The following is a 10,254-nucleotide window of genomic DNA, read 5'->3' as shown; positions in this document are numbered from 1 at the left end:
TTCCCTGGAGACTTGATATAATCTTAACCATAACCACAACATGTTTAACCTCCAGGGCCGGTTTACGACATAGGCCATATAGGCGGTCGCCTAGGGCGCCACCTTCTGGGGGGCTCTGGTCACCCTCTAAAAAAATAAATACAATAAATAAAAATTCCGGTGAGCGCCTTTCCTCATTTTCTGCATTGGGGTAACAAATGAACAAATAAAGAAAGAAAGAAAGACATTTTTTACCTCTGTAACTCTCTTTCTCACATCTGCCCGGCTGAACTTATTTGTTAATAAAAGTGCAAATTGTAGTGAAACTAAACACTTTCAAGCCAACAATATCAGCGACCAATTGTTTATTTATATTTTATTACACAGCGTTGTTGAATACTCAATTCTGATTTGTCAATCACTGCGTTTTACGGTCTGTTATTTCTTCATAGCAGATCGTTGCTATGTATAACAGACCGTTGCTATGGGCGCAGTTCTGATGTCAGACTCTGGAGGACCGTTTTTGTGTCAAATTACTGATTTCTTAAGTAAGTAGCCATGTAATAAGCGGGATAATGTACAGCTAGCGGGTCATTGTTGTGAAATAAACCAGTTCAGGACGATAATAGGCCCCTCCACTTCGCGTCCACCCGGCATCACCCTGTTGGGGTTTCTTTCACAACAATTACCGGCTCGCTGTACATTATCCCTTACATAATAAATACAGTTATTTCTGCAAATAAAAATCTTAATTTTTGTCTTAAAACCATTGTTATGTTAGATGTGTATTGCGGTTTACAGGGCTATAGGGTTAGGGTTCAACCCCCCCACAGAACCCACCATAGGCGGCAGCGGCAAGGGGGGCTCCAGATCCGAATTTCGCCTAGGGCACCAAAAGGGCTAGAGCCGGCTGCTAACCCCAAACTTAAAGGTCCCATATTGTAAAAAGTGTGATTTTCATGTCTTTTATATTATAAAGCAGGTTTAAGTGCTATATAAATACTGTGAAAGTATCAAAACACTCAATCCATGGAGATATACACACAGCCCGTATTCAGAAACTGTGCATTTGAAACAAGCCGTTTGTCCATTTGTGATGTCACAAATCTACAACATTTAGACCATTTCACAGTTTTGAACGTAAACATTCTAAATGTGTCCAAGTTTATCTCCTGTTGCAGTGTATGTGAATAACTTCAGATGACAGGAAGTAAACATGGACCCAAACTGTTGCCTAGCAACGCAATTCCGTTGCCATTCTGTTGAAATGCACTAAAACGGAGCGTTTCAGACAAAGGGTCAATACAGGTATATTCAGACAGACAGTATGAGGAAAATAATGTGTTTTTTAAACATTAAAGCATGTAAACATGTTCTAGCCGAAACACAAAATACAAATATGAACCTGAAAATTAGCATGAAATGGGACCTTTAACCAAAAAACCGAGTTTTAACCCTGAAATGTAATGTTGTGGGGACTTGCATTACGCGCCCACCAAAAGGGGAAGGGAGGTTTAACAGATCGATGTACCCACAACATGAGTAATGCCCATTCTCTCTCACACACACACACCCCAAAATAGATTTGGGATCACCTTGTGAGAGCAAAACAGCCGGAACAAGCTCTCCAGTTGGTTAAAAAGGAACATATTTGCCACCATCCTAAAAAAAACCTCCCGCAATAAAAACGGTGAGACAAATGTATATGTATGTGTGTGTGTGTGTGTGTGTGTGTGTGTGTGTGTATGCTCGGCTCCACATGTGAAGCACATACTCGGATCTATTTTGGGGGGCTACGAGTGAAATCTCCTCATCTATAAATAGTCGGACTTGGGGATGCGGAGGCGCGCCTCTCAGTCCTTGTGTCGGTCACCGGTGAGATCTATTTATAGGAGCAGCGCTGCTTACCTCACGTGAGAGGCTGTGGCGACACAGAGATGCAGGTTGCGAAATATACCTGCTGCTATTTGCGCGCGCGCGTCAAATTATTCATGAATGTCATTCATTGAGATGACTTCAATGTTTCATTGAGCTTTCTGATAGATCGTCCTTGTGAGTTATAAACAGGGAGAGAACAAAGAGCCGACTCACGCACAGACGTCATTTGTTAAACAGTTGAACTATAATAAGATTAATAAAATGGTTGCTGGTGTTTTGAGCGTCTGATACTGGTGTCTTACTGGTCAAGCTGTTTCTGTCAGTGTGTGTGTAGCTGGTCATGCTCTGATTGTTTCCTATGACTGCTATAGTCCATGTTTTTATTCTACAATGCCTTTAAAACCACAATCTCCAAAGAAAATCCACTCAGAGTTGGTCTATTTTTCGCCTGATAATTGTCTAGGATATACAGTATCTATATTTATATCTTGGTAATATATCCAAATGTATTTTTGAATTACATATTAGCCCGACATACAACTTACATTTCCCCAGTTTGTACATAAATGTACATTTGGTTTATAAAAACTTTTCATGATACAAATCAAATTGTACACAAATATAATATTGGCTATAAACCCAACTTAAAATATGATATCTGCTGGCCTTAGATAATGAGAAGGAATATCAAAGGCATTCTCGCCTGTTAATTGTTATATCAGAATCTGAAAACACTTTATTGTCTATCACAAGGCAATGGAGATTTGTCTCTGACGTGTGTCACATAGAATAAAAAAATACGTGTATAGCGTTTCAGTGTATTTCTTATAGCCCGTAACGAGGGAAAAAATGTTGCCTCTTAACAACAAGACATATGAAATTGCAGCATTCATGTCTAACAGTCGAAAAGAAAAATGGAGGCAAATCCTATGTAGGGTTTATGCATCCATGCAGCTGATTTCCATTCATAAAGGAAAGGCGACGGAGAGACGGAGCGATGCTGGTGAAAGAAGCAGCCTGAGCAGCATCCATGTCCTCCTCTTCCTGCAGCAGCTCGCAGCTCTGCATCATCAATCTCACATCTTTAATAAAAACGGATGACAGTAAATGTGGTTCAGAGTGAAAATGATTGAATCGCACCTAACAAGCACCTGCCGTGTTTACTGACAGGTCCGGGGCAAACAGGCGATGTGACGGGTATCCTATCCTACCTCTCAGGTGCCAGACACATAAACACAGAGACCTCGTTCGTATGCAACCCAGTCCTCCCATCCAACCCCCTCCTATCTGCACCCCCATACTCCTCTTCATCCTCCTCCTCCTCCTCCTCCTCCTCCAATACACCGGAGTCCGGTGACTCCGTTTACGTTTTACGCATGCTCCGCCCCTTACTCGGTTTTGTCCAAATCGGGCTTTTTGCGTCGCCGGAGCTCCCGATTTCATCCCGACGTCATCACCGAGTAGAGGGAAGAGCTGACGTCGAGGCCGAGTCACAGAGAGGAGAGGGAGGAGGGAGGGGGTTTGGAGCTTCACCATTGCTTACACTGATATGAGATATATGAGACACATCCATCCCCCTCGGCCCCCTCCTTTCTCCTCCACCCCCCTCCATCCCTTGTACGTCGGTGTCGATGCGTCGGGAGCCCCCCTCTACTCCGGCGGAGTCCCAGCCTATATAAGAAACTGGCGAGCAGAGTCCCTCAACCAGATTTACGGGTTCCGGGACTTCGAGAGAGACGGCGACTAAAGCCGCCGATTCACCTGCACTCCTGCAGCGGGGGGACAGACAGACTTCCAGCATCCGAAAGCTGGACGCTGTGGCAGAACGGAGACAGGAGACAGGAGAAGGTTTTTCTTTAAAAACCTTTCTCTGGAGAAACAACAAGCTGAGATGAAAGTCCAATAACACGCTTTTTTCCACTTCTTTTTACAACCTGTGTCTCTTAACACATCTCGGAGGCAACAGCGTTTAAACAACACTCTCCAACTCTCTCCACGTCTGGAGGAATTTCCGATAGTTTCACCCACCAACAACAACCGGCAACAATGTACCGCTCAACCAAAGGAGCATCCAAGGCTCGCCGGGACCAGATCAACGCCGAGATCCGGAACCTGAAGGACTTGTTGCCCATCTCCGAGGCAGATAAAGCTCGGCTGTCATACCTGCACATCATGTCACTCGCCTGCATGTACACCAGGAAATCCGTCTTCTTCACTCAAGGTAAGAAGGGAATATGAAAAACGACCTGTTGATGGTGTGTGCTGCATATACAGACAGATAGACTGCAATCACAGTGTTGGAATCAACAAGTGTTTTAGTGGCACTGCAGGACTTGATAGAAATGTCATTTTTCTAATAAATGGTTTATTAATTAATCGATTGTAGAAGCTCATAAAAGGCGTTTTTAATAGCAGTTGTGTCGCTGTCCGTGGTGCTGAAACGCTCCAGCACCACTAATACAGGCGCGTCGCTGTCCGTGGTGCTGAAACGCTCCAGCACCACTAACACAGGCGCGTCGCTGTCCGTGGTGCTGAAACACACTGCGGCCACTCTTTCTCTTATATTGCGGACATCACATTAATGTTCACTCTTCATAGCTTCACATTTTATTAACAAATGTGTGCTCTGTCTATTTTTTCCTTCTCTCTCTAGAAGGCGGTCTCGAGGAGAGTGCAGGCTTTCTGTCTTTCCACGAGCTGTCGGAGTTGATGCAGGCGCTGCCGGGGTTTCTGATGCTGCTGACCGGGGAGGGGAAGGTCCTGTACCTGTCAGACAGCGTCTCCGAGCACCTCGGACACTCCATGGTGAGTCTACACGCAGTAGTTTTAGTATTAATATTCAAGCTATACTTTGGGGCTTCATAAAATAACGTTCTGTTTGTTTATTTTTTTAGGTGGATCTTGTGGCACAGGGGGACAGTGTGTATGATATCATCGACGCCTCAGATCACTTTATCATGAAGAACAACCTGGCAACCTCCACGTCCCTTGAGATGGGTGAGACAAACATTAAATTTTTTTAGATTTTTCTCCACCTAATGCAGACTGAATATGTTTTAAAAATATATATATGTTTCATAACCCTCCTCTCATCTTCTCCTATACCACAGACCGTCTCTTCCGCTGCCGTTTCAACACCTCCAAGTCTGTGAGGAGGCAGAGTGCTGGGAACAAGATGGTTCTGATCCGAGCTCGCTGCCTCTCCCCTCCCCCCGCCTCTTCTGCCACCGGGTCCTACTGGACATCCAACCCGGTCTGGGTGTGTTTCTGCTCCCCTCTGGAGCCCCACCCAACCCGCTCCAGTCCCGGGGCAGAGAGGGAGGGGACCTCCACCTCCACCTCCACCTCCACCCCTCCCCTGGCTGAGACCAACTTGTTCCTGGCCTGCTTCCACTCCCAGCATGGCCGGGACATGAGGCTGCAGACTGCCCAAGACAGGTGAGTTCACACAGATCCTCACCTTCACCTGTTGCTTTTAATATTTACTGGCATATTAATCTGTTTATGAGATGATAAGAAAAAAAAAGATCTTCTAACACATCACCACCCACTCTCTCCTACAGTGTGAGCGCCTATCTTGGCTTTGATGTGACAGCTTTACGCTCCTGCTCCTGGTACAGCCTCCTCCACCCACAGGATCTGTCACATGCCTCCGCTCAGCACCGCAGCCTATGTAAGTGTACTCTTCACATACCAGTTACAACCATCCATGCCCACACAATTACACATATCGTGCCCACTGGCGCATCCACGCAGTGAAAACACACACTATGATGATTAATAGGATTAGAAAACCGATGCCAACTTGTGCTGTGACTGTTGTTCAACAGTGAGAGAGGGAGGAGAGGGCAGAGCTGAGATGGTGGTGCGTGTGCAAGCTCAGGACCAGTCGTGGGTTTGGCTCTACATGGTGCTTCAGCTGCAGCCTGGAGAAATCCCCATCAGCAGCAACAACTACATCATCAGGTATTTACTGACTTTTTTTTTAAAACCACTCATCAAAGTGGAGATAAAAGAGTGATGAATACACGTAAAAACACCATCCTAACTTCCTGTTTCTTCTTCTCTCTCTCTCAGTGAGTCTGAGGCCTGGTCAGTACGTCAACAGCTCAGCTCAGAGCAGACCCAGCTGACCCTGGTTCTGAGTGGTGGCACCTCTCAGCAAGAGGGTATGAGCCTCCAGTCTCCAGAAACCCTGTCCAGCCCAGACCAGGTCTTCACCCCAGGCAGCAGCGGCCTGTCAGCCCAGTCCTTCGACTTCAGCACCGCCGGCTGCAGCGTGGGCTCCTCTGACGAACCGGGGAGCTCTGCTGCTGAAGCCATGCAGGTGGAGGGAGACCCTCGCTCCAGTATCTCTTCTCTGGAGGAAGAAAGCTTCTTTCAGCAGCATCCCATTGAAAGCCCCTCCGCCGCCTCCTCCCCCACCCCAGTCACTGTTGAAACAGTAGCAGACTTAGACTTTTTGACCCAGAACATTCTCCTGCCGCCATCCTTCCAGCTCAACCCTGCGCTGCCAGCTCTCCCCCTGCCTCTCCCCCCCGTCCCCGCCTCACAAGCTCAGCAGACCAAAGAGTTTGTGTGCACCCCACCCTACACTCCCCACGTCACTGGGCCTAGCTTCCCGTTCGGTGAACCCCTCTTCAGCTTTGACCCCGCTGGCACCACCACTCCTCCGCCCTCTGCTACAACCGCCACCGCCACCACCTCATTGGCCCCTTCCTCTTCAGCCCCACCAACCACCGCCTCCAGCCCCTCTCCCCCCACCACCCTGTCCACCAAGTTCCCCCTCACGCTCCCCACTCCATCCACTGATTTCCTCTTTGGCGAGCATGGCAGCGGTGGCCTTTATGAGAAGCTGCCCCCCACACCTGACAGCCCCGGAGATGGCGACTGCACAGTGATGACCCTGCCCGAGGTTAGGGGTCCACTGTATGTAGACGTACCAATGGGGCCCCTCCAGTGTCCCCCGGAGGGCCTCCTCACCCCTGAGGCGTCACCCGGTAAACAGCCCGGCCTCTCCTTCTTCTCCCTGGAGAGAGAGAGGGAGAAGGAGAGGGCCGAGATCTCCCTCTTAGCTCAGCACATCAGCTCCCTGGCAGAGGGATTCTACCTGGATCCACTCCTGTCCAAACTCTCTCCCCCCTCCATGTCACCCTCCTCCTCCCCTCCCTCCCCCTTCCTGTCTCCCACCATAGAAACCACCGACGTTGATTCAGTCCACATGCTTAGGGAGTTTTATCCCATCAAAGCATGGAGAGGTCTGGACATTCCCATGTTCCTCGACGACGATGACTCTCTGTTTGAAGAGAGCATCCTAGAAACCCTCCTCCAAGACAGCTTCCTTCCTCCTCAGTCCCCCGTCATTTCCTCCTCCTCCTCCCCCTCCCCCATGCCCAATCCCTCCAGCCCAATCTCTCCTCAAACCCCAGTGTGCTGGCTCCAACCCTCCCAGTTTGAGGGAGTGGGCCACTTCTGTAGCGTCCAATCGGCGCAATGTAACTCCATGGCTGGGAGCGGGTCGACTATGGCTGCTGAGGCCGGGGCGACGGTGGAAGGGGAGGGGCTGGCGGAGGAAGCAATGGAGATCGAGGTGGTGTCATCTCCTGTGTCCTCTTGCTCCTCCATCCCAGCTTCCCCTCCCCTCATCCTCACCGCCTCCCCCTGCCCCGCCACCTCCACGCCCATCGTCTCGCCCACGCCCGCTGTGTCTTGCAATCAGTCCCTCCTGGAGGAACTGGCCGTCCTGGAACCCATGTTTGGGGCAGGTGCCTCGATCGCCCCTGGCTTAGGGCAACAACCTGAGTTGTATCAACTCCAATGTCATCCATCGCCACAGTGCTTCCACAAAGGTAACAATCTTTCTCTTGTTTTATCTTGTTGAATGAGATGAAAAAACGTTTCTGAGAATACACCACTAACGTCCTCGTTCTCTCTTTTTTTGTCTTTCAGATGGGAGTGGAAGTGTTCCTCCGTTCTAAAATAAGTCTGTGACTTACTTCATTAAGTATGGCATATTGTCATATTTTGTGGAGCCCCTTTTACTGCAAAGTAAAAAATGATTAAGTGTATAAATATACATAATGTATATACAACTTAAGGACTTTAACTCCTACATGTCTCCTAAGAACAAAGATTGGCTTTATATTTTTGTTCAGTCATTAATCTGTATACTACTACAAAACTGGTTCAACATTTACATGATGGTTCAACCACATGGACCCATAACTGACTGGGTTTTGAGTCCATGTGGTGTCTTTTCAGCTTCTCTGTAACACGAGCTTCAGATATGATCAGACAGGGAAACTTCTCTGAACTTGTAAGCGCTGTTTAACTTCCAGATGCGCATTTGTATTCACTCGTAGTGAAAAATCTGTTGTGAACAAAAAAAAAAAATCTTGCTATTTCAATAGAGAGATGAATTATAGCACTTTTGCCTGACATGCAGCAACGCAAACCCAAAACTCAAATGAACTGGAAGTCAAATGTTTACAATTTTTTACATCCTTAGGATGACCACTATCAGTACATTAGAATAAGAACTCTTCTATCTAGTCTTCAGAGCCAGTACAGCTCTGATTTGATAGCACTCTTCAGCCTTAAAGGCAACATCAAAACTCATAATCAACTTTAAACCAGAAGTACTTTGAGCTTTGAGTTTGCGGCTTCAAACCTTTAACATTTCATATTTATCTCTCCATCTAAAATCTTGTGTATCAATGTGATGTGCAAAACAAAAAGAAGAAAACATGTGAAGAGATCCTGGCATGTGAAGATCTCGAGGATGTTTATTGCTTTACGAGATGTAACACCAAACAAGCCGGACCTCTGAACATGCCACAACTCCACTGCTACGTCGTACTGTACATTAGACTCTGAATGTGGGCTCTCCAGGTCCCTGCTGGCCTGAGGGCAGTCGGCTGGATATCGCTGCAGCATCAATATTTGCAATGCTGGCAGCTTATAGCGGCTCCTGTGTGCCTGAAAACGGCCCTGACCTGCTGAACTCTGAACTCTTTACCACGTCCATGTCAACATGGACATTTTACATCGTTGCTCCACTGGAGCGCGGTGTAGCGAGGCACAATTGACTATGTGAATGAGCGATTCTTCTTTTTTGAGAGGGGTTAGAATACAAAAAGTTTTGTTTTAAAAAATGAAAATAGGGATGGGGTGCTATTTCTATTCAGTTACCAAGCGACACGGGTTGAGAATGGTACTATTCCCATGGTGTCGACATGCTCACGTAGAGTTGTCTACGGTCAAGTAAAGGATTGATTCCTACGTTCTAGCTATTAAAGGCTAAGTTAATATACATGTGTAAAATTACTATATTGTACTTGTGATATTTGAAAAAGATGTTATTGCATATGCATTATGTCTGTGATGATATAGGCATATGTTCTTTTCAGAAAGGTTGTACACATTTGTACATTTGTATGAAACAGCTATTGGTCTGTATATATATATGAGAAAGAGATTTTTATTGCATAAGATGGAATATATTCTAAACATCTTACTTTACTGCAGAATGGACATTGTGGATCAGTGTTCTATTGTGTTGCTTATAAGTGTATTTGATTGTCATACAAATGCATTTATATTAAAAGTGCACTTAATGCGGCTGATGCATTCGTGTCGTCATAGTCAAGCCCCTTGTTCCTCCCTCAGCCTCATCATCATCGCCATCATCATCCCACCATCCCTGCCTCTTTCCCTCCCTCCCATACACTCTCCTCCATTTCTTCCCCTGGAGCGAGTTTCGCTCAGCAACAGCACTGACGCACACACATGACGAGACAGAATGAGACACTATCTGACTCAGACTGACGCACACTCTTGGCGTCGAGGTTTTTGCGTGCACACACAGTTGGCCTCCCACTTATGATGATGCGTACGCGTACGCGTACACACACACATACACACAATAGTAGGCATATGACCCCCCCGCCACCCCTCTTTACAAATCACAGTAGCCCACATTCACTCGATGTACCTGCGACTCTATCAGCGCTCGCCGTGGTGTAAGACTCCATATATAGGCATTCCTGCTCAAGAGCTCTGACTGAAACAGCCTCCCATCTATTCTCAGCCTCCATTCAGAAGGAGCAGGGAGGGGAGGGCTGGAAGGAGAGAGAGGGGAGACAAAGAAGGAGTGAGAGGAGGCTAAAATTAGAGGTACAGTAAAGAGGGATGTGGGACAAACTGATGCTCTGTCGCCACAGGACAGAGAGGTGAATATAATCAAAATAACAGGACAAAAAATACCAATTTCATGCACATCATGAAAGATAAAAGACAGATGTGTTTTATGGATCTTTTTCTGCCAGATCTCATCATCTGTGCCACATAACAGATAGTACAGATTTTATTACATGTAAGGAGGCAAAGCTGTAAACA

General features: G+C 46.8%; 1 protein-coding gene across 1 annotated transcript; it reads left to right on the top strand.

The window, feature by feature from the left end:
• The first annotated feature begins 3,552 nt into the window (after positions 1 to 3,552).
• Positions 3,553 to 9,667, top strand: npas4a (neuronal PAS domain protein 4a). The gene is made up of 8 exons (XM_074648550.1): positions 3,553 to 4,078; positions 4,511 to 4,662; positions 4,752 to 4,854; positions 4,968 to 5,295; positions 5,421 to 5,530; positions 5,688 to 5,823; positions 5,935 to 7,706; positions 7,807 to 9,667. Exons 1-8 carry the CDS (start codon positions 3,904 to 3,906, stop codon positions 7,833 to 7,835), a joined length of 2,805 nt encoding a protein of 934 aa, XP_074504651.1. The 5' UTR covers positions 3,553 to 3,903; the 3' UTR covers positions 7,836 to 9,667.
• Positions 9,668 to 10,254: the final 587 nt, after the last annotated feature.

Source organism: Sebastes fasciatus, chromosome 10 (genome assembly GCF_043250625.1).
Source record: "Sebastes fasciatus isolate fSebFas1 chromosome 10, fSebFas1.pri, whole genome shotgun sequence".
In the NCBI taxonomy this organism is placed as follows: domain Eukaryota; kingdom Metazoa; phylum Chordata; class Actinopteri; order Perciformes; family Sebastidae; genus Sebastes; species Sebastes fasciatus.
The sequence above is the reverse complement of the archived record's forward strand: the minus strand, read 5'-3'. Positions and strand labels throughout refer to the sequence as shown.